Source organism: Cryptococcus neoformans (genome assembly GCF_000091045.1).
Source record: "Cryptococcus neoformans var. neoformans JEC21 chromosome 4 sequence".
Lineage (NCBI taxonomy): Eukaryota > Fungi > Basidiomycota > Tremellomycetes > Tremellales > Cryptococcaceae > Cryptococcus > Cryptococcus deneoformans.
Genome location: NC_006686.1, coordinates 1,331,774 through 1,357,520, shown reverse-complemented (window position 1 = coordinate 1,357,520; position 25,747 = coordinate 1,331,774). Strand labels below are relative to the sequence as shown.

Sequence of the window (25,747 nt, the reverse complement as noted above, 5' to 3'; positions counted from 1 at the left end):
AGCTATCATTAAACCAGCGACAGTGTCTCTTTAACTGGGTTGCACAACATCGGTTTCAGTAGTAGAGTCCACCGAGAAACAGAGTTCAAAAGGTCAGCATAGGTAAGCCTTCCTTCATAGTTGGCCGCCGACAGACTCCCTCCTCCTCGTAGAAGAGGCCAACCACCACAATACAAGAAGAAACCACAGCGAGTGGAATATGTATAGCGGGTTTTGACTAGTAGCGAGTGAAGAGTCACCAAAAGGCTTGAGGGCATCTGCGAGCCACATATAGGATGGTTTTAGGACAAGCTTTGGGAGAATAATTTAACGAATGCTTGATCCATTCCTCAATTTGATCGATTGCTGGGACGCTGGCTGCACCGTTACAATATATTTAGACTCGGCGATCTGACTCATCGGCCCCCGTTTCCTCTGTCGCTTCGGACGGGATCAAAATATTTGCCCGACGGATGTGGTATCAATCGATGAATGAGGTTGTTATGACGGAATCTGTGAATCTGTAATGTGATTTCGAGTCTCAGTTACGCTCAATATTACCTACAATTGCTCCTCTTCGGCCATGCGAGCAACCATACGTTTTAACCAAGCCGCCGTACGCCATACAGCAGTTCCACGTACATCAGCAACAGCTCCTACACCTTACTCATGGATGGACCCATCTCCGACTGTCAAAGCGGACGGTATGTCCTGTTTTTTCTTCTTGTCTCTACGATCTGAACCCCTATTAGGCCCACTGTCAGGAATGACTATTGCCCTTAAAGAGAATATATCTTATTCATATGCACCTACCACATGCTCCTCTGTGGCATTAAAAGATTACAAGCCGCCTTTTGATGCTACATGCGTTTCGAGTCTTGTAGCAGCGGGGGCGCAAATAGTTGGGATGACGAAGATGGATGAGTTTGGTATGGGGTGAGTAATGAGATGGACTTGAACAGGTATTGATTATTCATCAAATTTACGTCAGCTCGTTGACTACCAATTTACCCCCATATTATTCTCCGGTATATAACCCGGCTTCACCGTCACCTGAAGAGCCACCTCGGTCAGCCGGCGGAAGTTCAGGCGGATCAGCGGCTGCTGTAGCAGAAGGCAGCTGTTACGCGTGAGCATATATGTCTTGATATGTCCTTCAATCACCGAAACTAACCTCTCCATCCCTGAAGAGCTCTCGGGACAGACACGGGTGGTTCAGTGCGTTTGCCAGCTAGTTATTGTGGTGTGGTCGGCCTTAGACCGTCATATGGGCTCATCAGCCGGTATGTATCTCCCTGCCTTTGTTAATCTGACTTCAGGATTTAACGATATGTAGGAGAGGCGTAGTAGCGTACGGCGACTCTTTAGATTGCGTTGGTGTACTAGCGAGAGAAGTCGACGCCGTTGAACGAGTGTTCAGTGAGTTCTCATCCTCCTCGTCCACATTCCATTACTCATGGTTTGCAGACGTCATATCACATCCAGATGATAACGATATGACATGTGCATCTACCCGTTCACGCTCCCAGGCCCTTTCCATCCTGAAGGCCCACCTTGCTATCCTGCCTACAACAGCTGGCCCTCTATCTGGCTGTCGCATCGGGGTACCCAGGCAAGCTTCACTACCTCCTCCGTACATAAACACACCTCGTTCTCTCCTCTCACACCTACAGTCGCTTGGAGCAACTCTTCACCCAGTGTCATTACCATCTCTTCCTAAAACTTTGCCTGCGTACTATGTCCTCGCAAGTGCCGAAGCGTCTAGCAATCTGGGAAGATATGGCGGGAGTTGGTTTGCAGGGCAAGCTGAGAAGACAGTGGGAAAGAGAACGGAAGAGAGTGGGATTCAGAGAAGGATCAGGATCAGAAGCGAAGGGTTTGGGATAGAGGTGAAGAAGAGAATTTTGGCAGGAACCCATGTTTTAAGTGCAGAGTGAGAGCTTTTTTGCCACTGTCTGACTAACAATACGATATTGACTGATTATCGGCGGCAAGTGAATTTAACAACACGTACTTGAAAGCACTGTACATTCGTCGCTGCCTGAAAAAGGACTTTCAAGCAATTTTCCGGATTCCCCACCCTTTATCTCCTTCGCCGGCTTTACCTTCACCGGATGCGGTAGACTTCATTATTCACCCCACAGCAATCTGCACAGCACCCAAAATTAATCCTACCGGGGAAGACAGTGATCAAACAGAGGCGACCTATATCCAGGATCTGCTCAACGTTCCCGCCTCACTTGCAGGCTTGCCCGCCATGTCTGTTCCGGCCGGTAAAGGTCCCGATGGGTGGCCAATAGGTGTCGCCATCACTGGACAGTGGGGTATGGAAAATCTGGTCTTCAAATTGGGGAAGGTCATAGAAGAATGGAATAAAACGCAGTCATTATAGTGTACACAATGCATTAAAATACGAAGTCTATGAGAGTTGATGTGAACTAAGATGAGCGTCAAGTTGGATTCGAATGAATTCAAGGATTGCCTTTGAGGCCGTTTTGGACATTTGCAGCGCTTCCGACCACTGAGGTGCTCATCATCAGTGCTCAAGTCTTGCTTGAAAAAAAAAATATGAAATACTCACTTCCTGCCTAGTGAAGCTACCTTCACTTTCGATCCAAACAAGTTCTGCCCCACCGTCGTTCTGCCCAGCAACTCCCATATTGTTCTCTTCATTGGCCGTCCCAAATACTGCACCCCAGGCCCAGCCGAACCCGAGTCTCGCCTTTGCCTGCTTCTCCTCATCGGCTTCTGGATCCAACATCACTCTCCCTTTGGTAGTCACCACGAGGGCTACAGCGACGGGAAGTGCTAAGATCGATATTGTACCCGCGGAGAGGAGTGCTAATGTCGAAGCGTTGATAGAGGCGGCTCGAGCAGTAAAAGTATACCCCGCTGCAGGAGATATCCTAGCTGCATCTTTTCTACTTTCTGGGATATAGGCGTAATCGTCCTTATCCGTCGCCGGCCATGTGTTCTGCTCTGCTCCCACCCCTTCCGCCCCAAAGACAGACCCGTACACAACCCTACCTGTAGATGGCACTAAGCTCTGCACTACAAGCTGAACAAGGGATCTCGGGTGCTTTTCTAATGATAAGATGGGAGGGAAAATAGTTTCAAGGGTGGTGACAAGAGCTCGGGAAGGAGTTGCACCAACGCCCTCGAGAGGGCGATGATTTACTTCAAAAGTGGCTTTGTCTGGGAGTTCTTCACGGAGGCGGACCTCTATAGGACCAGAGCAGCTTGCAAGGACGGCATTTGACCCTACGAGGCATGTGTTCAGCAGTCTGCGGAGGAGGTATACAAGAAGAGACATACCGAAAGCGAAGCGAGCCGAGCCGTCTGCACGATCGAGCTCACCAATGGACAGATGCAAAGGCCTAAGCTGGGCAGGCGTTCTGCCATCGGGGCGTCTACTGGGGCCTGCGGTGGCCATGGTTGTGCAAGTTCTATAACTGCTCATCCCAAAGAATAATTGCGTAAATAATCATAATAACTACCCTCCTTCCCTTACTCGGACACCCACTTTACATCCATGACGTCACAAAGAGATTATCACCCACTTTCCCACTCTTATCAGCCGCACGCACTCTTATGCGTATACCTTTCCTCCCTGTAGCGTACAAGTACATTTATTCAGCAGACAGCCCTATTTGCGATGGACCCCATATCAGACCCTTCAACTCAGGAATCTCCTCATCCTGTCCAAGCTCTTCCTGAAGAGCTCGGCAAACCACTCGAGGACTCGCTCGACCATATCGTGTCCAATTCGAAAGCTGTTAGGGGCGCTCGGAAAGATCAGCTTGCTCGTACGCAAACATCTAGTATACATAAATGGCAGGAAAATTCTAATATATTGTAAAGCAAGCGAGCTTAGATCGGACGCCGTTCATTCCCATGGTCCTGAGGCTAAACATTGGATAGCAAAGTTCTTCCCCTCCGAGGAGACTTTAGATCATGTACGTCCGATCGGATAGATATCGTCTGTATTAATGTAGCTCTGATGCCCTTAACGTACTTGTTCAGCTGTTTGCCATGGAGCATATGGGTAAGCTTGTCTCCTTGTCCTCCTCCATTCCTACCAACCTAACATAGCATCTGTAGGCAATTACGTGATCGATCGTATGACTGGGAAGAAATTCTTTGAAACAATGCCGATCTGTAAGCCCCCACAACCGCTATATGCTTACCCAAGCCGCACATAATAACGAAAGGCAGATGTGCGCGTCGGTATGCATCTCCTGTTTGTTTCAGGTGTGAGCCTTGTCCAGCACGCAATACAAATACCTGGCACTGCTAATTTCTCGTCTAGAACAGCTACATGTCATACGCATCTGTTGAAAAGCTTTTGCGAGAAAAGTCCATCAAGCGTGAGTTTGTGTCATAATCTAATATGCAGTTTATCTACGTATACTGAATACTAAGTAGAGGGGCAGACGTATGATCAGACTGGACCCGACGTAGAGGAACATATAAGGTCATTCATTAGAACATATGAATTGCCTCTTGACGAGCTTTTAGTGAAAGATTTGAGCCAGTACCCAGTAAGCTGTTTTGTACTCCGCGCGAGTGGTGATAACAATTATCCCCAGACATTCAACTCATTCTTTTCCCGTCGTCTGATCGCCAGCGCCCGACCAATCACCTCCGTGGGAGACCCAACCATTATTGTCTCCGCTGCGGACTGTCGGTTGACAGTGTACCAGACAGTCGACCAAGCTAAGAAGTTCTGGTATGTAACTTCAGTCTGAAAGGTGGTTTTGCTAGGCTAAATTATGATCGATAACGTGATAAAGGATCAAGGGGCAGCAATTCACGCTTCCGAACCTCTTGACTGGGAAGGATGTCGCAGACATGACATTCAAAGCAGTACAGGATGATCGTGAAGCCGCTCTCTCAATCCATAGGTTGGCCCCACAAGATTATCATAGGTTCCATTCACCCGTGGAAGGTATGATTGTTGCTATCAAAGATATCGATGGTGCGTTTTCAACTTGGTCACTTGTGGAAGAAAGTTGATGGCGGATTATTCTAGGAGAACTGTACAGTAAGTCGGCTACAATTTTTAGGCAAGTTTGCATGACATGAACCCTATAAAACTAGCTGTGAATCCTCAAGCTATCAATGAAGGTGTGTTCTGGTGGCCTTGCGCGCTTGACTCTTAGATGATTTGTTCATTTCAAATATTTAGATCTCAATGTCTTCACTTTGAACAAGCGTTCTATTATGCTTATCCATGCCAACCTTGGATCCGGTCGAGAAACTGTTCCCATTGCGTTTGTCGCTATAGGCGGTGCGTTCTCGTTCATATTGTTGTTATCCTCAGTATCCATACTGAAACATGATTTGCGGTATAGCAATGCTTGTGGGCTCCATCGGATGGTCCAAGAAACCGGGTGATAAGGTCTGCAAAGGTGAAGAGCTAGGCTGGTTTCAGTATGGCGGATCCACTACCATCACAGTCTTTCCAAAATCAGCCGGAGTAGAATTTGACAAGGATCTCGTTGAAAATAGCAAGAAACAGTTGGAGACCTTTGTAAGGGTTGGAATGGAAATCGGAAAATGTAGCACCGAGGTTAAATAGAGAAATAATAGTTCGAATTAGATTAGAATTAGGTTACAAGGCGTACAACAATATCATACAGATGTGTTAACTCTGCAAACTATTTAGTACCTGGTTTGATGTTTTAAAACAAAATGCGCCTACCTAAAAAATCGAGCCACCTTACTTATCTGCTCTTGCCCTTACCCTTGGCTTTACCATCTTTGCCCTCGCCGCTGTTAGGAACTAAATCAACAGATGGTCGGAAGCTCATGTAGCCGGACTTACCTCTCGAGTTCCCCAACATTGCGCATGATGGAGAGCTTACCCACAGAGGCAGCTTGTACCATCTGCTTCTCAATAGAATTGTTGATTTTGCTTGAAAGTTGCTATGTCTTCGATCAGTAATGATATCTCTACTTGGGAGTCCTGCCATTTGTAGAGTGACAACCAACACAAATTTACCTTCTTTTGGGACCTCTCCAGTACCCTTTGCCTATCCTTCGGCGCAACTTCACGCTTTCCGGGTTTTGTCTTTCCGGTATTCTTCCTCTGGGATCCACCTGACTTTCCCTTCGCCTTGATCGATTTTCCTGCTCCTTGGGCCATGGTTATTGAAGTTGTTGTTGCTGTTCAAGCAAGGGCTGGAAATGTTTCGAATGATCCACTTTCGGAATATTTTTACTTGAAGCGGCGAGTGGATTGACTCCGTATGCTTCTTCCACGTCATAAGTTCCGGAAAGGGGCGCTGCTGGAGAACAAAAAGGGCTTCAACGACATCGCCAACCACATTAGCAATCGTCCGTCTGGTCCGCAGACGGCAAAATTGTGAAGATCTTCGACTGGTTATTATCCTAGATATCATAGATCTGGAATTTGTTAGCATCAGGAACTCACTATGACTCGCTCTCCTGTTGCCCTCCTAGACGGAGTTATATCTCACCTCGCCCACCTGGCAGATAATCGTGCGATCGATTATCGATTTATCGTTGTTCTCTCCACTTGGCTGCAGACGGCATTTGAGGTGTATATCCTGTAAGTTTGAGGTTTTATGTACTGTATATCTTCTAAGCTAAGTGATCGTGGAAACCAGGCGTCGTCAGCTTCCATGTTATGACCGACCAGCTCCTCCTCCGGCCCTCAAGGCTCACCTTGAAGGCGATACATTCCGGAAAGCTCAAACTTATAGTCGAGATAAAACAAGGTTTCAACTCCTCCAACTTGTGTTTAACCAGATTCTCGGCTGGATTATGATCAAGTCAGGAGCATATTCCAAATTGTGGGACGTCGCAGGCAGGTTCACTAATCTATTGGGTCTGGGTCCCAACTGGATTGTGGGTACTTATCATGAAAATCATTGTTGTATGTTATATTTCATCGCTAATGAAAGGGTAGATCGTGCGGTCTCTCGTATGGATCACAATCCTCACCCTCTCTACCGCCATTCCCGGCCTTCCCTGGTCATACTACCAGACTTTTGTGCTCGAAGAAAAGCATGGTTTCAACAAGTCAACTAGAACTCTTTGGGTGATGGACACCTTGAAAAGCTATCTTCTGTTTGCCCTCTTAGGTCTCCCTGTCTTGGCTGGGTTCCTCAAGATCATTGAACTTTCTGGAAAGAGCTTTGTGCCCTGGTTGATGCTGTTCCTGTAAGTCAGTTTCTAGCAGAGTCGACGATGGTAATTAATAGCATTGCAGGGTCTGTGTGCAATTGACCCTCCAAATTATCTACCCCACATTTAGTGAGTATCCTCAATGTATACGAAGCACACGTCCCTAAAAACTTGCATAGTCCAACCATTGTTCAATAAGCTAGCTCCCCTTCCCGCGGGTGAGCTCCGTACCAAGGTTGAAGCCCTCGCGAGCCAGCTGGGATTTCCTCTGAAACATTTATACGTTATTGACGGCAGCAAGAGGAGCTCGCATTCTAACGCGTAAGCAAAAAAAATGGCCAGTTTCAGTTCAACTGACACGTAAATATCCTGGCTTAGTTACTTCTACGGTCTTCCTTGGTCCAAACACATCGTTATTTATGATACATTGATCAAGGACAGCACTACAGATGAGGTTGTCGCTGTTCTCGGTAAGTCCTTAACCGAATGTTGTAAATGTTATTATTGATAGTTTTCCCCCAAGGCCACGAGCTTGGTCATTGGTACTACTGTGAGTGTTTCTTTTTTAATCTGCCTTTCAACAGTTCTCTTATGCTTTCACAGCTCATCCCACCAAACTCCTTTTCGGTACTCAAATTCACCTCTTCCTCACTCTTCTCGTCTTCTCTGTGTTCATCAACAATCAGTCTCTGTATGCTGCCTTTGGTTTCAACCCTGAGTTGGCCATTGCTGCCCCCCAGCCATTCTGCATTGGTTTTATCCTTTTCCAACTCGTTCTGGAACCTACCGACGCATTTGTCAAGTTTCTGATGCATGCTCAGACCAGGAAGTACGAGTACCAGGCTGGTGAGGTTGTCAAGGTTGCTGGCTTGATGGGAAGCTGACGCTTTTGTAGATGAGTTCGCGGTCAACCTTGGCAAAAAGCCAGACCTTGCCTCAGCGCTGATCAAGCTGCATGTCACCAATTTGTCTTCCCCTCATAGTGACTGGTTGTACTCCATGTACCATCACTCCCACCCGACACTTCCTGAGAGACTCTCTGCGATGGAAAGATTTGAGAGTAATAAGGGAGAAGTGGAAGGGAAAAAGGACCTCTAAAGAGGGACTCAGATGGGTATGCCGATGTCCATAGAAATTACGTCTGAAGCTCAATAAATTACGCGGTATGCATGGTGGGAGCGAGGTGGACTGTCGATGCACAGTCTCATCTGATGCTATCTTCAGTGACATACCAGACCTGTCCAATGATTTTGACGTTATGTAGCGATTATTATTTCATTGATTTACTACTACTCGTATGTTGTTGACACCAGCGGTGAGCAGCGACGCGGTGCGGGTCTTTTCTCGTCTACGCCCGCACGTAGACTCGAGAAGTTACTCGTGTCCTTGGATCCATCCATCCTTGTTGCCTCGAAAGCAGTTCATCGCGACGCAGGCAACACGCATACTTCCCTCGCCCATGCCCTCCGGGATACGCAGCGATGAACTATAACCCTCTCCATCTCCTGCCCCTCCCACCGACAGCCCTCGACCCCAAACCCATCCCGACATCCCTCACTCTCGATCCCTTTTCCGATGTCCTCTGGGTCGGCGCATCCTCCGGAATCGTCTCGGCACTATGTTCTCCTCTAACTCTTGCTAGGAATGTACACTTCCCCGCCCATGGATGCAAGATCGGAGGCGGAGGGTTTAGCGCGCAAGGCGTGAGTGCTGTGAGGGAGGTCAGGGTTACAGACAGAGATGTTTGGACTTTAACAGAAGGTGGTATCGGAGGACGGAAGAGAGGAGGAGCGCCCAAATGGATTGTCAGGTGCGCTTGACATTGGCGTGCATGACTATCGATTATCCACTAACTACCGCACAGTGATGTGACGCGCTCCCTCCGAACGATGTCTCCCAATCCCACCAACTCTCACGAACTCATCACTGGCGGTTCTGGCTCACTTCTTCTCGCCAACACTGCCCGAGGTGAAGTGGTGAGGAGCATAGAGAACTCCAGCCCTGTGGTCAAACTTGCCCCATTACATCGAACCGTCCTAGCCGCGGGCTTGTCTGGTCAAGTCACCGTGCTCGACCCTAGAACAGGCTTTAAAGCTGCGCAGAATATAAGTCCAGTACAGGCCCACACCGGCGGATTGAGTGGGGCGGATGTTCAAGGCAATATCGTCGCTACTTGGGGTTGGACACACATGTATGTATCATCAAGTCATCAAGGTCAATACTAACCGTCATTCTCAGGCAAGGGCATCCTCTACCCGATCCTCTGATTCGTCTGTATGACGTCCGAGCTCTACGACCTCTTCCTCCTATCTCCTTTTCATCCGGCCCGGCTTTCGTCTTGCTACATCCTTCTTCCTCCTCGCATATAGTTGTCTCTTCACAGCAAGGCATGCTTCAAACAATTGACATGTCGCTCGGTCCATCCGCTACCGTCTTTCAGCAACTTGATGTCAGCTCGTACATTACCTCCATGGCTCTTAGTTCTCGAGGGGACTACCTTGCATTTGGCGATGGGGATGGGCAATTGCACGTCTGGACCACGAATGAGACGGGGGAGAACGCAGCGGTTGATGAGAATGGGTCAATTGTCCTACCTCCTTTCAATGGGTACGATGGGGTTAAACCGGAATGGCCCGATCAAGTTGATCCTTTACCGACAATTGCATGGGAAGAAAGCACCCCCTTGAATCTTGTGGGAATGCCATACTATAATGAAGCACTACTTTCACAATTTCCATCGGAGTGCTATGCTACGTCCACTTCTCCCTTATTTAATCCTCCGGCCACCATCCCTCAGCCTGTCCTCTCGTCTATGAAGATGGTAGACTTTGTGGGGTACGCGCCGAATCCAAAAGAGCTGAGAGGTAAACGATACGTCTTACGTGCTGTTCCTGGTGCTGAAGGCCGAGCTAGAGGAAAGGGGAGGAGAGATAGCGGGCCCAGGTTCAGAAGCGAGAAGGATAAAAAGGGGACCTACAAAGACAAAGAGGAGATAGAGGAGGAGCTTAACGATGGGGAGGTCCCGAAATATTATAGAAAGGTGGAGATCAAATATTCCAAATTTGGAATCGAGGATTTTGACTTTGAGTGAGCTCCGGTCAACTACTTTCGAGGCAATACTGACGCGACACAGGTTCTATAACCGCACAAATTACTCTGGACTGGAAACAGATATTCTCAACTCGTACACCAACTCTCTCCTCCAAGCTCTTCACTACACACTTCCCCTACGAGCCATTGCTACTGCTCACATCTGTGTTGACTGTAAAAAGGAACATTGTCTCTTGTGTGAGGCGGGCTTCTTATTCAGAATGCTAGAAGACGCGAAAGGAAGGAATTGTCAGGCAAGCAACTTTTCAAGAGCTTTTAGCGCCACCAGCCAGGCCTACGCTCTAGGTTTAATGGACGAGAACACCAACAGCAAATCGACCGCACCATACGGTTCTCTCATACAGAATTTCAACCGATGGCTCCTATCTACGTTCAGTACTGAATCCATTGTCGACGGTGAAACCTTCCACCTTCGCCCTTTTCCTCAGAAGACTTCTGGACTGGATGGGTTATCAATGAATGATGGACCGTCTGCAATCGACCAGGTGCTAGGTGTCAAAATTAAAACCACCAATACTTGCAGACATTGCGGATTTGTTTCATCTAGAGACTCAACTTTGCATGTTGTTGACTTGGTATATCCGAAGAAAATGGTAAGTCTTTCTTAGCTTCCGCAGGATTGACGCTTAATCCTTGACAGAATCCTCGACTTTCGTTCTCGGATATCCTACGCTCCTCTCTCATTCGAGATTCGACCACCAAGGCCATCTGCTCCTCATGCAAAGCCTTTGCCCCTCTTGATTCTCGGCGTAGCCTCTCGCCTTCCTCTGGGCATCCGCTTCCTCCAGTGCTTTCAGTTAACGCGATGGTGACTAACTCTGACGTATATGGCTTCTGGAAAGACAAGAAAGACGTAAAGGAAAAAGATGGCGTGAGGAGGTTCTTACCGAAGAGGGTAACAATTAGAGAAGTAGGGAAGCTTGAGAATGGCCAGGAGGAAGGGGTCAAGTATTCCATTCGGGTGAGTGGAACATAAATGGACAAGATCTCGCTAAAACAAGTGTAGTCGATGGTGGTACAAATACAAGAATCACCAGACGCTGTAGCTCATCTTGTGTCTTTCGTCAAAAGTATGTGTCTTGCATTAGCTCAGTGTGACTTAACTGACTTGAAACAGTGCCATCAAAAGACGGCTCCTCGGCATGGATCATGTTCAATGATTTCCTCGTCCGACCAGTCTCGGAGGACGAAGTTCTTTCTTTCCCCGACCAATGGAAGGTGCCAGCTGTGATCATCCTCGAAAGGGAGAATGCGGAAGAGCTGCTGAATTTAGAAGTGTTGCCCAAGGAGCTTGACAGAGAGATATTATTCAAAGATGTGTCTATCGCTTGGTGAGCCGCTTTATCACCAAATGTAGAAAGAGTAAGCTAAATAGGTGTTCAGGAACCGCAAGCAAGACATGATTAAACACAAGATATTACAACGGGAGGAGATGCCAAAAAGAGGGACCCTCGTTGCTATCGACGCCGAATTTGTGGCTCTCCAGCAAGTACGCCAATCTCCTTGCGTGCTTGTAGTATCGCTAACAAGTGAGACAGGAAGAAATGGAGTTCCGATCGGACGGTACCAAGAATATTCTTCGACCGTCACATATGTCTTTGGCGCGGGTGTCAGTCTTGCGAGGAGAAGGGGAAATGGAAGGGAAGCCATTTATTGACGATTATATTCACACGAGTGAGGCTGTGGTGGACTATCTTACCGAATTCAGTGGTATCAAGGGTAAGTCCAACGTACTTGTAGCGACTGCTTGCCGCTCACGATCTGTAGCGGGGGATTTGGACCCGAACAACTCACCGCATACTCTTGTGCCTCTCAAGGTTGCCTACAAGAAGTTAAGATTGCGTGAGTATTCTTTCCTGATTGATGGAGGAAAAGCTGATCAATGCAGTGGTGGACCTTGGATGCATCTTTGTCGGCCACGGTTTATCGAAAGATTTTAGAACCATTAGTACGTGGCTCAAACCAGTTGCCCTGGCCTTTTTCTTTTTATTGCTGATCATCTTTAACTGGCAGACATCTTCGTCCCACCTGAACAAGTCATGGACACTGTCCTGATCTACACCTTGCCAGGAAGTCAGCGTAAACTCTCTCTTCGATTCCTTGCATGGTATCTCCTACATCAAGACATTCAAACAAACTCCCATGATTCTATCGAAGACGCACACTTCGCCCTGCTACTTTGCAAGTTATGGATGGATTACGCCTCGGAAAGTGAAGAAGCGTTTGAGATTGTGATGGAGGACATTTTTGCTGAAGGGAAAAAGTTGGCCTTCAAACCCCCAAGCAGTGCTGGAAACATGATGGCGGAACAGCAGTTATCGCCGGTTAGTTTTCCTCCATTATCGAATGGTGATCAGACGGTGGCTCGTGCAGTGGTTAAGTCAAGAATGGCTACCCCTCCGCCTCCTACGAAATTGGGGCTGCCGCAATGGGCATCTCAGAACAGCCCCAGTCCATTAAGACGGTAGTAATGATGATGCACGAGTTTATTATTGCCTCTCTTTTCTCTTTTGCTTTCGTATTATATCTGCTCCAGAGCACGACGGACAATGGATTGTCAACCTGCATGAGAACCTGCATTGTCTGTCACGACAATTGATTTCCACTATTACTATCTCCGAAGAGAATTTTATGGAAGCAATCTTATTATGCAAGGTACCGTCTTTTAGACTATACTTGAAGGTCATCAGGCCATTATTATACATGTCATTAAACAGCCACAAAAAAGAGACAAAAAATGGGTCACTGTGCAGACAGCTGATTATTAACAGTGACGCAGCATCTAACTGTGAACTGTACATACAGCTGCTGCATTTCCATTTGGAGAAGGAAGTGCAGTAGAAGCAGCCGCTTAATATGATGGACAGGACCCTTTGTGCAACTGATTATTTATTTACTCGTCTTTATTATGGTTTGCCGCTGAGAAGCGAGTCACGAAAGAACAACGAAGAACAAAGATCGTGGCCGCCATTTGCTTCCGTCGCATGCCACACGGGGCAAAACACCGCGGCATTTTGCGGTCTGTATGGGGAGGCGTTGAGGCCCGGTGGTTGTAGAGCTGGTCGAGGTAGGAAGGACGAAGGAAGGAAGGACGAAAGAAACAACGAAAGAAGCTCCAAGCACAACACCATCGTTCATACCACTCCAAGAGACAGCCGTGGAGAGAGCGGCGACGGCGACACAGCACACATAACGCGGCAGTCCTCAGGCATCGCCGCAGGCTCGACGAGGTGAGTAGATCAGGAGTGGCGGCGAGCGAGATGCGAAATGCTTGTCGATGCGACGACGGACGACCAGCAGCAGAGAGATGGGTAGAAGCTGATCCGAATTCAGTCCAATCTTATGTCCTCCAAGTCGCAGCAGCCACCCACCGGCCTCTCAAAGTCGGCAGCGAAAAAGCGCGCAAAGAAGGCAGCAAAGCAGTCTCAGAATCCTCAGCCACAGTCAGCACCACAGACGTCCTCTCAAACACCTGCCTCTGTTCCTCCTCTCCCCCCCGCCTCCGTCCCAGATCCCCTTGACCCCGCGTTCTTCAACTTCCCAGGTCCGGGCTCGTATCCCATTGACGTTCAATACGACGATACTGCATACTACGATCAAGTCGACGTGCCGCTCAACCAAGGCGACTTCCCTGGCTCCTATTCTATCGATTATAATCTTTCGCTTCAAAACGGCAGTCAGCTCGCCGGTTTGTCAGCTCCGTTCAACATCACCCACGACGATCTTATCTCCGCTGCCAACGAGCTTTACAAGAGGATGGCAGACCCGGAATTTGGATCAGACGATGCCTATTGGTCTTCATTGCCGCCGCATATCCGACAGTTCATCCGTGATGCCGTGCCGTTTACGGGTTCCATAAGTCAGAGCACGCCAGGTACTACTTCAAGCCAAAGGACAATGTACCAGATGGCACAGCAAATAGTACAAGCCGCTAGCCAAGGGATGGGCTTAGGCCACGGAATGAGTGCAAATCTCATGCCTGGGATAAATGCCAATGCCAGGTCGTTTCCCTCACCTCAGCAGACCATAGGAGAGGAATTCGGATTCCATCGTCATCCTGATACGAGAGAAGAAGAGTACGATGATGAAGAGGAGATCGAAGAGGACCAGGGGCATCCTGCGGCAAATGGTGATGCGCCCAAGAAGAAAAACAAGAAGAAGAAGAAGAAGGGAGCCAACGCAGCTTCTCTATCTGCCCCAGTAGAACCTCCCGCTCCCCTTCCTCCCCTTCCACCTCCTTCTACTCTTTCAAAGATTCCTCGTGCGCCCGCGCCTGTACCCCAACCTCAGCTTCCTACACATCAACCCCAACCTCTCTCTCAACAACCGCCCTCACTTAATCCTCTTCCGCCTCCCGCACCTGCTTCTGCGCCTACTCCTACGCCTCCCAGTTCCCGTGCAGCGGGCAAGCAGCCCATGGGAACCAACCCTCCTGCTAATCCCCCTGCTCGATCAGCTCGTGCCGCCGGCAAAGCACCCGCCAGTGCAGCCCCGCCACACAACGCACACGCAGGTCACAGCCACAACCATCCATCGACTGCCAAGCCTGCTCCCAAGGGCAAATCGCCTGCCACAGCGCCTCCTGCCAAGATATGGACCCAGTCTTCAGCTGAAGACCGAGAAAATATTAGGGTATTCTGGCTTGGATTGTCAGAAGCTGAGCGTCGGGATTTGTTACGTATAGAAAAAGATGCGGTGTTAAAAAAGATGAAGGAGCAGCATCGACATTCTTGTGGCTGTGCAGTTTGTGGCAGGAAAAAGGTTAACATCGAGATGGAGCTCGATCAGTTATACGAACAGTATTACGATGAGCTTCGTTCATACGCAGCCGAACAGCGAGTCGCCGCTAACGGTCTTCGTCCACCCCCAAGTGGTGCCGGCCCTTTCCCAGGAAGCGTTGAGGTGGACGCCAGTGGTACCGTTACCCAATATGATCATCGAGCGCCGGAACTGCATGATCATGATCCAGACGATCTTGATGGCGAGGAAAGCGAAGAGTATGATGACGATGACGATTATGCGGACGATGATGAATTGGACGATGATGATATCGGAACAGACGAGGCTGATGTAGGGGATGAGATTGATGAACCTCCTCCTCCACCGCCTATCACTCATCGTCAACAGCCTCGGCGGCCTCCTGTGAAAGCTCCTCCCCGGTCTGAAGGTGGCGATGATTTCCTATCTTTTGGATCTAACCTTGCGACAATCAAAGGTAAGTTCTGTCTCTTTTAAACTCTCTCGAGGGGGGCTTACGCTAAGTTTCATCTGGTGTTCTTTTTACCGCTTGTGCCCAGGAGGTATACTCACCATTGCGGATGATATGCTCAAGAACGATGGAACTAAATTCTTGGAAATGATGGAGCAACTGGCTATCCGGAGATCTGTAAGGGAAGAGCAAAATTTAAGGGATATGCAGGAAGAAACAGATGAGGAAGAGGAAGAGGAGGATGATGATGAGAGTCGGGAGTAAGTAATATTCATTGGTGTTTTCGATGACACGATACTAATTGGTATCACAGCGAGCCTATGACGGAGAAAGAGCGCGCAGAAGAAGGTAAACGAATGTTCCAGATTTTTGCCGCGCGAATGTTTGAACAGCGTGTACTGCAAGCTTATCGCGAGCGGGTCGCCAAGCAGCGCGAAGAACAGTTGCTTCGCGAACTGGAGGAAGAAGAGGATTCAAAGCGTGCTAAAGAAGAGAAGAAAGCCAAGGAGGCACAGAAAAAGAAGGACAAGAAGAAGTAAGTGTCTCTCTTGATGAGTTGTCGTTTGGCTTGCAAGTGCTGACGGTGTCAAACTTAGGGCGCAAAAGCAAAAAGCCGAGGAGGAACGCCTTGCTCGCGAAGCGGCCCTGGAAGAGGAAAAAAGGCAAGCCAAGCTCCGTAAAGAAGAAGCAGAGCGAGAGCGCATGCGAAGACAGGATGAAGAACGTGTTCGACGCGAAGCTGTGAAGCGCGCTGCTCAGGAAGAAGCACAACGCCAAGCGCTGGAACGTAAGAGAAGGCAACAGGAGGAGAAAGAAAGGGAAGAAGAGGCTGCAAAGAAAAAACGCGAACGCGAGGAGAAGGCCAAGAAAGAGCGAGAAGCGAGAGAGAATGAGCTGAAGGAGAAGGAGAGGAAAGAACGCGAAATTAAGGCTGCAAAGGAAAAAGCAGAAAAGGAAAGGATTGCGAAGGAGACGCTTGAAAAGGCTGAAAGGGATAGACTGGCGAAAGAAGCCAAGGAAAAGGCTGAGAAAATCCGTCAAGAGAGACTCGAGGCCTCGCGGATGGAAAAAGTCAGGAAAGAGGAGGCAGCCAGAAAAGAGCGAGAAGCGGTCGAGCAAGCAAAAATTATTGCTGCTCAACAAGCTCAACGGGAACGTGCTGCTAAAGCTGAAAAGAACACTGCCGACAAAGCAGCTGCTGAGCGGATTTCCGCTGCTCGGGTAATTCCTGTTGCTGCAACTGCGCCGGTTTTGGCGACTTTGGGCCTCAAGTCGCCCTCAAAGGGTTCTACTCCACAGTCCGCACCTCCTGTCCCTCAATTGTCGCCTGTTAAAGGAGCCGCTCGTCCGATCACCAATGCCACTCCAGGACGATCCATGCAGAAAACTCCCACGGCATATTATCCTCAGCCTGTTCCTCCTGTTGGTGTTGCCAGCTTCTCTAGGATGCCTTTGGCTCAAAGCTTCGGTCCTCCGGGCCTCCGGCCCGCTTATCCCACTGGGTCGCCTGCCTATTCCCCTCCTCGTGCAAATGGCTCTTCAATCTCGCCTAACCCGCCTTCAAGAGGATTCACCGATCCGAGCCCGCCAGGGTTTGACCACAATTTGCGCACAGCTCCCATCGGTGTGGGATTCCCTCCAGTCAAGCCCTCAGGTCGTATCCCTTCAATGGCGGATGACGCGTTTTCTCCTACAGCTCCCATCGGTGTGCCTGTGACTCGCAGTGTTTCCAGTGCAGGTGAAATGGGTTCTCTCATCTCTGGGTCGGTTACACCTGACGATTACCGCCCTACTCCGCCTGCACCCATCGCACCCCCTAATCTGGGCCCAATCGGACGTCCATCATTTTCAGATGGACAGACATCAGGACCGAACGTTCTCCGCTCCACATCACCTCCTCCGCCTGATCGAGTTCTAGGTTCAGCTGCTCTCGGAGCTGACGATGAAATTGTTCAACCCCAGCAACGTAGACCGACAACATCTTGGGACATGCCCACTGCCGCACCCGGGTCGGGTCGATGGTCCGCTTCCCCGTCCATATGGGGATCTGGAGATCCGACGCCCGCGCCAAGTTGGGGTGCGCCAGGAAGTATGCCAACAGTCGCAGAAAGGCCAGGTCCGCCACCCGGATTATCGCTTTCCCCCGGTGCGGGAGTGAATGTTCTTGGTCAGAGACAACCTTCATTCGGCGGGATAGGTTCGTCTTTTGGTGGTGTAGGCGCTGTAGGAAGTGTGATTGGTGGAGGAATGGGTGGCACAGCCGGTAGTGGTCTGGTCCAGGGACATGTGGGTGGTGGCGGATATTCGCAGGGACTTTTCTCTCCTCAGCATCAACAACAGCAGCAACTGCAGTTACAATTACAATTACAACAACAGCAGCAGCAGCAATAGCAGCAGCAGTAGCATCTTCTGTAGTCAGGTCATGACTCAGTATAGTGAGAAGTTTTGAGGGTTTTGGCGGCGTAGTCAGCAATCACTTCATATCATGCAGCCTTTATTTCCTCTTGTGACATTCCGGCGCTGTTCATTTTTCACTATGATACTATGACTAACGTGTAGATGTGAATGTTCTGTGGCATTTTCAACCAGTAACTACACTTAAGCAGGATTCAATCCATCGACTCAATTCATCAGATGTTTCTAAGTCATATGTGTAGTAGAATTTAATTGATTCGCTTATTCCGCGTCTAGTCTTGAGGAGGATACTCGTCAGGCGACACAACATATGCCGCTACGATGGTATGTCGCAGTAAGCATTCAATCTATGATAGCTGCAAAGTACAGGCTGCTCACCAGGGAAAAGACCTTCCTGCCCGTTGCATTTCCCTTGCCACCAATCAGGATCAATCTTTTCAATGTCTGTAATCTGATCACCCTCCTTGAAAGATAACTCGTTATCTTCGCTCGCGTCGTAACTAGCCATACATTAGTGCACAGCATTTTTCGTGGAAAGTCAGGACTTACTCGTACGCAGCAATCATCACGGTGTCTTTGGCGTAGGAAGAGGAGGCAGGAGGTGGAGGGGGTGGAGGTGGCGGGGGTGGAGATGGGGGCGAGGCATCAATTATAGTAGGTTCTGTCTCCAATTCGGCCTCGGGCTCAACTTGGTATTGGGGATTCGCGGCTGGAGCGCTGTCGTCCTCAATAAGTTCACAATAGTTGGCAGGGAAGAGGCCCGATTGACCATCAGCATTTGTCCCGGACCACCAACCTATACTGAGGTATGAGTACTCTAGAATGAAACCAGATATATGTCTCTCACCTTCGTCCAACTGCTCAATCTGAGTAATAATATCGTCTTCCCTCAGAGAAAGTTCATTCTAAAGGATAGTTAGTGACAATTGTTTCTCTGTATTGGCCTTTTGACTTTGAAACTCACGTCCTCAGCAGCCTGTACCAAGACGTCGTCAGCTGGATGTTGTAATGTTCTATGCCTAGAGCTCGAAACTTACATCATAGTCGTACAGGACCTTCGCTCTTTTACCTGCCGGAGAAGGCTCCGAAGCGGGCTCAATTGTCCTAGGTCGAGACGCCTCGGGAATGGGCGGAGGAGGGCCAGTAATAGGAGTTTCCACCAAAGTGAGATCCTGCTTGAGCCGCTCAAGCTCGTCAACTTGCTACAAAAGATATCAGACGTTTTCTCATGGGGCAACATAATGATAAAATGAAAACACACAGGGTCTGAAGAGTTGGCAGGTTGAGCAGGCGCGGCCGGAGGAGGAGGAGGGGGTGGAGGGGGAGGGGGAGGGGGAGGCTGTGCAGCAACAGGTGCGTCCGGCTCAATCTCCGTGACAGGTTCGGGTTTGAAGGGTACAGGAGGAGGGGGAGGCGGGGGAGCCCCCCAGTCATCGTCATCCGATTTTTCCTCGTCCGAGTCGGGAGAAGCAGCGCGAGGTGGTACCGAACTCCTAATCACAGAAGGCATAGCTGAGGCATCAGGAACTGGAGCTGCCGGTGCAGATGGGGGACTAATAGTGGCGGAAGCAGAAGGCGGGCTGGGGGCTGCAGCAGAAAGGTCGCTCGATGTCACAGGCATTGACGGCCTAGGTACAGGGGGCATAGCCCGGCTGCCAGTCGGGGCAGGAGATATCACTTTATCGTTGGACGCTGTTGTACAAGACTTAGCTTGATTGTATCCGAACTATGAGGGGAGGAACTTACCAGCGGCACTCTCCTTTTCCTCTTCCTCTCTCTGTTTCTTGGCTTCCGCCTGTCTCGCGGACCAAGTTAGCTTATTGCCACTGGGTTGAGGAAGGACGGGAGTGGACACATGGCCACCGGAGAATGCAGCCATCCTGTCCTTGATACTGGGGATCTTGACAGGAGACTCTTCGCTCCTTTCCTCTTGGATACCACCAGGATTCCATCGACCAGTGAGCTTGCCCGGCTGAAGTTTGATGGGCGTGTAGGCCGTGCCTACTGGTGTGATGCGGTCTTCGGCGACGGGCTTGGCAGGTTCAGAAGCTGAAATGGTAGAGGCGGAGGTCTTGGCAGGTCCGGAAGCTGCAGTGGTAGGGGAGGACTTCAGGCCACTGTTTATGGGTTTATCCTCACGGGTGGCTGGCAAACGAGAAGGCGCTACAGCATTAGCGGCTGGTGCGTGTTGAGGAGAAGGGGCACGAAAGGTCGACGTGGGAGTTGCGACAGCTGTGGGCTATTGGCCGTGAGGAGCTGGAGCGCGCGAATTGCTTTTGGACATACCTTGCCTTGAGATCCTCCAAGGCCTTGGCTCGGTCTGTAACTGGGAGCCGGCTTAACAGATGATGCGGCGTTGATACCGGGAGCAGCTGCTGCCGACGAGGAATATTTGGACCCCGACGACTCTTGGATACGCTTGTGGATGTGCGAAGGAGCAACATCAAGCTGCAAAAGGTGAGTCTTCATCCTCCGACAAGGTTTATACGATCTACCCACTTCAGAGCGGGCTTGAATCACTAGATGGGCGTCCTTGAGGAATTTGTTCTGTACTTGAGCGGACTGGGTGACTGGTGCAGCATAACGCGACGTTAGTTCTTCAGACTCCAGTCCAGGATCCAATATCACCCACAATAGAGACCCTTTTTGAACTCAGGAACGCCATCGCCACACCAGGAAATCAACACAAATTTGTCGAGTTTGCTCTGTGGTGTAGAATAAGGGCCATATCATACCAATCTGATTGTTCACTTACAGTGGGGTCTCTGATCCTGGCGAAGGCGTACTGGATGCTACATTGGGTGTTAGCCTTAGTACATTGCAGCCCCTATTCGATCCACTAACCGCCCATCCATGAACTCTTCCTCGAGGTCTTCCAGACCATTTCCGGTGGCTTGCAACTTGAGCTCATTGCCTGGCTGATTGAAGAGTACCCAGTCGTAGGCGGCGGAGCCCTGAATGAGGGCCTCGTAGGTTGGTTTGAGGTCAGGATCTGTGAATGAGACAGACATGCTGGACTGAGCTGGGAAAAGACAGAGGGGGACGGGGAAACACAGATACAGTGGACAACGGAAACGGACGATGAGAACGATTACTCGTACCTACGTGCGCGACCGAGTCGCCGCGGAGGGTAATGACGTAATCAACACAGCATAATAACACAGATGGCCGACTTGTATTATCTATTGTTTATTTATGGGGGGAACGCGGCACCTGGAATGACTACGCAACTGGACGGAGGTTGACTTTGATGACCATGTTCAGACAACTATTAATACGTACGGCACGTAAGTATATGGCAATAATGTAATCCTATGTATAGTGCTGATCGCCCCCTCGCCTAGCCATATAACTGAAACACACAGTGCCTCATTCGTCTTATATCTGGTCCACTCCCACTATATGTAACGAAAGAACGGCAATAAATAGAGATGGCAGCATACTGACAATCTGGAACGTGGAAATTCTTTCCGCTGAATCAAAGTTTGTGGCTATTTATTCGGCCTAACGAGAGCGCTAGCCCAGTCAAGGCGTAGTGTTGGCCGCTGTGTCGCATATTGGGTTCAACAAAGGACTCATGAAAGTCTCCAAACTTCAATTCCTTCCACCATAACAAGCTTTCCTCCTCCGCATATACCTTTCTCAAGACTTACGGCACCTGCAACGGTCATTTCTCACACGCACAAGATATCCAGGAAGAGTAGATCCTTCTTGACAACGCCTCCTGAGAAGAGATCTGCAGCCTTCGCTCAGCCAAGTATGCTGTGCCGCTCAGCCTTGAAGCCAGAAGATGTTCCCTAGCGACCTTGCCCGCACCTTATGGTGGGTCTTCGCTGCTGTCACACCACGTTATCGCTCCGATCGCCAGAGTCACAGCCAACCACGCGGCCGATAAAGTCGTTTACAAAACCCTCCAACATCCCCCGAGATCCAGGAGGCAGACAGTTACTGTCTATTTCGCACCCAGCGTGAATGGTGTGGGAAAATACGGGAAAACCAAAGAGAGGGACTCCTCGAAAGAGTGGAGGTTGATGAACGGAAATTCATGGTCGAAAACTGTGATATTCTTAGGCGCAAGAAAATAATATCTTACCAACCACCAGGTAAGGTTGAAGGAAAGAAGCTCATACGCGAAGATGTCTCTGGCGCTGCAAAAGATCAAAGCGCTGCAGAAGTTCGTTGGAAGTTTGCCATTGGGAGTGAAGAGAAGACCTCGAGCCGGCAGATTTCGTTTTTAATGGTTCTTACATTAAGTTCTCCTTTTTAATGACCCTTAAATATTCTTAAAAATGAAACATATTAATCTGAACATGCAGCTGTAAAAAGCTTAAAAGGTCATAACCGTAATTAAATTCCCTATTTCCCTATTTAATTCCATAATTATGTGTGCCTGGCACTGTACCTACCGTTCCCTTAAACTGTATACCTAACAGAAAACGTCTTTTTCCTTCTCCGTTTCTTTATCACACTAATAACAAAATAAATTGCCAAGGTCTTACATTTGTCTCGCAAACAGTACTAACTACAATTTACAATGCAAATGCAAGCACCACGCACCAAGCGCCAAGCATGGAGTGCAAATGCGCCGTGCACAGAGGGTGCGAAGCTATATGGAGAATAGAATGTAGTAGAGCATCGAGGTATTTCAGTACACTGTCATATAGAGTATGTACAGAATACGGTTAGGTAGTAGAAGAAGGGAGAAATGAGGCGGAGGGAGGGCAAAAAAGAGAAGAACGGCAATCGAAAAATGGACGTACTCAGGATTACTCAACAAGATCATGATCAGCCATCCCATAAGAAAGCAGAAAGCAGAGGCAAAACCACAGAACAAGCATGCATAGATATTGGAGTACAACCGTATGCATTGACTACAGGACTTTGAGATTATGCAATGCATCGAGTACTGCGGACATCTATTATCCGATCATTTGTTTTTCATTTGATTAGGGTAAAATACCTGGAATGTCTCCGGTGGTATGAGGTATGGTCGATTCGATGGTTCAACCCGTAGTCCCTGAACCCTCTAATAATAAAATGTACTCGGCTCTCGGCTACAATACTGGACGCTCGGCACTCGGAGCTCGGCCATTTATTCTTTATTTCCCTATCGATGAAAGGCTATAGTCGATTATCGACTATCAATGTCCCTAAACAGGAACAACATCACAATTACTATCTGACTTTATGACTGGTGACTAACTATTACTGATTGATTGCTGACTGCTGGAAACTGAAAACTCAGACAGCAGGACAGAGCTATCACTGATCATTAATGAATGTTGAAAACAAAGGGGTGAATCGATATTCGACGCAAACAATCTTATATCTTACATGATATATCAGAATCAGAAGATACTATCTAACATCCAGCCCATGGCGGGCAGGAAGAAGAGAACGGAGGGCGATGACGGTAATCGCTAGTTGTGCCAATATGTTATGCACTGTATATTGTGTAGCGTGTAACGCATAGTCGATTATTGCATATCGCATCCTTATTATGTACATGGTACATGACACCCGACGTATCTAACTGGTAGCTGCTGGTAACTGGTAACTGGGAATGAGCTAACCAGACTCCAGGATTATGATGATATCGATCAAGAATGAGACAATCAGAAATTAAAAACAAAAATAAGAATGGTGGTGACGCATGGCCCAGTACTTACCTGAATAAAAGGGCAGAAGATTATTGTCTATGGTGTATAATACATGAGACACAGGGCTGGTTTTCAAAACATTGCGCGTGGGATGCGTCCTTTCTTCATTTATCTTGTCCTTCCCGGTGTTGATCGTTTAGCTTTCAAGTCTCAAATGAACGAACAGAGATCAGACGCCAAGAGTCATCAATCAACTATCACTTCTAACTTTAAGTCTCCTTATCTCTATACTTCACAATGATGGTGAAGAATCTGGAAAGCACAAATTAAAACACTCGGACAACTAGGTTCCATCGATTACCTCTCCAAGCATGTCGCTTGATCAGGGATTCAAGAAGGAAGGTTCCATTTGACACACAAATGTACTTTTAGCAGGATAATCGCTTGAGAAGGAGTCAAGATCGGGTGTCTTGGATCGAGGACGCCTTTGTCTCAGAAGATATAAGAAGGGGGGGTGGGTTGCCTTTTCCTTCTCTTCTTCATCCACATCAGTATTTGCTTCTCATTCCACAGTTCGTAGGTTCTTAGTTTTTTCCTCTCTCTTCGTAGATAGTATCAGTAGTTGAGCTTTTACCAACCTCTACATTCGTTCTTTTCATCGACTCACCTACTTTCACGACAACAACAACGCAAACAATACCCGCCATGTTCTCGTCCACTATTGCGACTTTGCTTTTTGGCACCCTGTTCTCCCTTCCAGTTATTTTCGCCGACACTCCTTACCTTGGTTGTGTCCTTACTACTGCTGCCAACGGTGCTGCAAGCGTAAGCAGTAGACAGAGCGACAGTGCCACTTGTGTCGTAAGCATCTGTTTCAATTTCCTCGGGTAGAATAGGCAACTGATCTGCTGTTTCATTAAGTCTTCCTGCGGTAACAGCAACTACCCTTATGCCTTCTGGGTTGGTGCAATCGTCCTCGGCAACAACTGCTATTGTGTTTCCGAGGCCAATTACATCAGTGCCGCCAACTATGTCGTACCAACTGGCTCCTCTACCGCATGCGTCGCCATCGTCCAGGCTGCCGTAAGTCTGTGCTGCATCACTCCTGCTTTTATTCAGTGACTCATCTGTGAAAACAGAGTTATGCTACTTCATCCACTTTCTCTTACGAAAACTGCTACGCTCCCTCTGGTCTTGTGTCGGGTGTGATCAACACTGTCACCGGCGTCCTCGGTACCACTGTCTCTTCTCCTCGAGCTTGCTTTGAGCTCTGCGCCGGCACTTCGGACGCTTACTTCACTCCTTACCTCTTGGGTGGTAACACCCTCTCTCCTCGATACGGATGCTCTTGCGGTGACGAAACTGTTGTTTCTGGCTCTCCTTCCTACTGCGGTCTCGGTTCTTTCTACGCTTACAGTCACCCTGCCGCGGCGGCTGCTAGTTCTCTTCCCCGAAGGAAGCGTGCCATCGAAAGGATTCAAGCCCAGAAGAGGTCCGAGATGATCAGGGAGAGGCAATGGGACTGCCCTACTGGCATGAGCGCCTGTAACGTCGATGGCGTAACCAACTCCTGGGAGGTAAGTCCTTTTTTCGACGGCATGACTTGTTGGACAATTGACTGAGCATCACCTACCTTTAGTGTGTTGACCCTACTTCCGATATCGAATCATGTGGCGGATGCACTTACGGCGAGTACAGCGCCAGCGGCAACGCCTCTGAATCTACCGGTGTTGAGTACGTTTAGTTTTCTCCTGCTTGTTTCATGACAGCATCTAATAACGAAATTAGCTGTACTGCACTCCCCGGTGTACTCCGAGGCTCCGTCACCTGTTCCGGTAGTCGATGTGAAGCCTTTGCTTGCAAGCGCGGATGGACCCTTCGAAACGGCGAGTGCACCAAGTCTGTCACTCTCCAGCTGTAAAATTTATATCGACGAATAAATGATGCGGCAAAAATCTGTATCCCTTACTTATAATCGCGGACATTATTATCAGAGACTTCTTATCTCGTATAATTTTTCAGGCATCTTTAGTCTCAGCTTAATTTACCCGTTTGTACTATACCAATACCCATGCGCAACCTTTGTAGATTGCGAATGAAAACGTTTGGATATCTTACGCCCTATAATCCGGAGTTGAAATTAATGGGCGATGGAAGATGACTCAATGCTTACCATTCTAACTATAACACACATTGTTCTGAAGCAACGCAAGAATGGTTTAATGAGGCCTTAGTCGACCCTGAAAACGCATGCAGTTCATCGTTATCTTTGTCGCACATC

At 48.7% G+C, this 25,747-nt stretch overlaps 9 protein-coding genes across 9 annotated transcripts; 6 read left to right on the top strand and 3 right to left on the bottom strand.

Moving 5' to 3' along the window:
• Nucleotides 1-508: 508 nt before the first annotated feature.
• CND04950 (hypothetical protein) lies at nt 509-2,408 on the top strand. The gene is made up of 7 exons (XM_570069.2): nt 509-683; nt 732-915; nt 971-1,108; nt 1,170-1,262; nt 1,316-1,398; nt 1,447-1,912; nt 1,975-2,408. The coding sequence occupies exons 1-7, from the start codon at nt 563-565 to the stop codon at nt 2,369-2,371; spliced, it is 1,482 nt and encodes a 493-aa protein (XP_570069.1). The 5' UTR covers nt 509-562; the 3' UTR covers nt 2,372-2,408.
• On the bottom strand, nt 2,373-3,434 carry CND04940 (conserved hypothetical protein). Its single transcript, XM_570419.2, has 3 exons — nt 3,295-3,434; nt 2,561-3,240; nt 2,373-2,500 (listed from the first exon to the last, which is right to left on the bottom strand). The coding sequence occupies exons 1-3, from the start codon at nt 3,410-3,412 to the stop codon at nt 2,399-2,401; spliced, it is 900 nt and encodes a 299-aa protein (XP_570419.2). The 5' UTR covers nt 3,413-3,434; the 3' UTR covers nt 2,373-2,398.
• A 154-nt stretch (nt 3,435-3,588) lies between these two features.
• Nucleotides 3,589-5,657, top strand: CND04930 (conserved hypothetical protein). Its single transcript, XM_570479.1, has 13 exons — nt 3,589-3,785; nt 3,841-3,935; nt 4,003-4,024; nt 4,081-4,137; nt 4,195-4,232; nt 4,289-4,346; nt 4,405-4,520; nt 4,569-4,708; nt 4,773-4,957; nt 5,012-5,023; nt 5,080-5,106; nt 5,168-5,269; nt 5,334-5,657. Exons 1-13 carry the CDS (start codon nt 3,635-3,637, stop codon nt 5,558-5,560), a joined length of 1,230 nt encoding a protein of 409 aa, XP_570479.1. The 5' UTR covers nt 3,589-3,634; the 3' UTR covers nt 5,561-5,657.
• CND04920 (hypothetical protein) lies at nt 5,089-6,169 on the bottom strand. Its single transcript, XM_024657081.1, has 4 exons — nt 5,984-6,169; nt 5,807-5,907; nt 5,684-5,754; nt 5,089-5,632 (listed from the first exon to the last, which is right to left on the bottom strand). The coding sequence occupies exons 1-3, from the start codon at nt 6,125-6,127 to the stop codon at nt 5,706-5,708; spliced, it is 294 nt and encodes a 97-aa protein (XP_024512611.1). The 5' UTR covers nt 6,128-6,169; the 3' UTR covers nt 5,089-5,632; nt 5,684-5,705.
• A 149-nt stretch (nt 6,170-6,318) lies between these two features.
• Nucleotides 6,319-8,427, top strand: CND04910 (metalloendopeptidase, putative). The gene is made up of 9 exons (XM_570075.2): nt 6,319-6,553; nt 6,612-6,852; nt 6,914-7,167; nt 7,217-7,260; nt 7,311-7,452; nt 7,510-7,601; nt 7,655-7,681; nt 7,735-7,977; nt 8,027-8,427. The coding sequence occupies exons 1-9, from the start codon at nt 6,417-6,419 to the stop codon at nt 8,227-8,229; spliced, it is 1,383 nt and encodes a 460-aa protein (XP_570075.1). The 5' UTR covers nt 6,319-6,416; the 3' UTR covers nt 8,230-8,427.
• Nucleotides 8,428-8,525: 98 nt separating this feature from the next.
• On the top strand, nt 8,526-12,735 carry CND04900 (conserved hypothetical protein). Its single transcript, XM_570481.2, has 12 exons — nt 8,526-8,941; nt 8,996-9,322; nt 9,370-10,218; nt 10,265-10,835; nt 10,883-11,203; nt 11,249-11,312; nt 11,360-11,573; nt 11,626-11,731; nt 11,781-11,961; nt 12,010-12,084; nt 12,131-12,190; nt 12,256-12,735. Exons 1-12 carry the CDS (start codon nt 8,613-8,615, stop codon nt 12,708-12,710), a joined length of 3,552 nt encoding a protein of 1,183 aa, XP_570481.1. The 5' UTR covers nt 8,526-8,612; the 3' UTR covers nt 12,711-12,735.
• A 601-nt stretch (nt 12,736-13,336) lies between these two features.
• CND04890 (conserved hypothetical protein) lies at nt 13,337-17,942 on the top strand. The gene is made up of 5 exons (XM_024657080.1): nt 13,337-13,472; nt 13,576-15,457; nt 15,543-15,711; nt 15,765-15,986; nt 16,048-17,942. Exons 2-5 carry the CDS (start codon nt 13,585-13,587, stop codon nt 17,840-17,842), a joined length of 4,059 nt encoding a protein of 1,352 aa, XP_024512739.1. The 5' UTR covers nt 13,337-13,472; nt 13,576-13,584; the 3' UTR covers nt 17,843-17,942.
• Nucleotides 17,943-18,062: 120 nt separating this feature from the next.
• On the bottom strand, nt 18,063-20,920 carry CND04880 (hypothetical protein). The gene is made up of 13 exons (XM_570077.1): nt 20,711-20,920; nt 20,622-20,658; nt 20,499-20,571; nt 20,366-20,436; nt 20,153-20,314; nt 19,613-20,105; nt 19,128-19,558; nt 18,904-19,068; nt 18,831-18,842; nt 18,714-18,771; nt 18,416-18,662; nt 18,245-18,366; nt 18,063-18,182 (listed from the first exon to the last, which is right to left on the bottom strand). Exons 1-13 carry the CDS (start codon nt 20,875-20,877, stop codon nt 18,139-18,141), a joined length of 2,082 nt encoding a protein of 693 aa, XP_570077.1. The 5' UTR covers nt 20,878-20,920; the 3' UTR covers nt 18,063-18,138.
• Nucleotides 20,921-23,656: 2,736 nt separating this feature from the next.
• CND04870 (delayed-type hypersensitivity antigen - related) lies at nt 23,657-25,581 on the top strand. The gene is made up of 5 exons (XM_570486.1): nt 23,657-24,327; nt 24,388-24,549; nt 24,606-25,043; nt 25,106-25,200; nt 25,255-25,581. The coding sequence occupies exons 1-5, from the start codon at nt 24,172-24,174 to the stop codon at nt 25,385-25,387; spliced, it is 984 nt and encodes a 327-aa protein (XP_570486.1). The 5' UTR covers nt 23,657-24,171; the 3' UTR covers nt 25,388-25,581.
• The last annotated feature ends 166 nt before the right edge of the window (nt 25,582-25,747 follow it).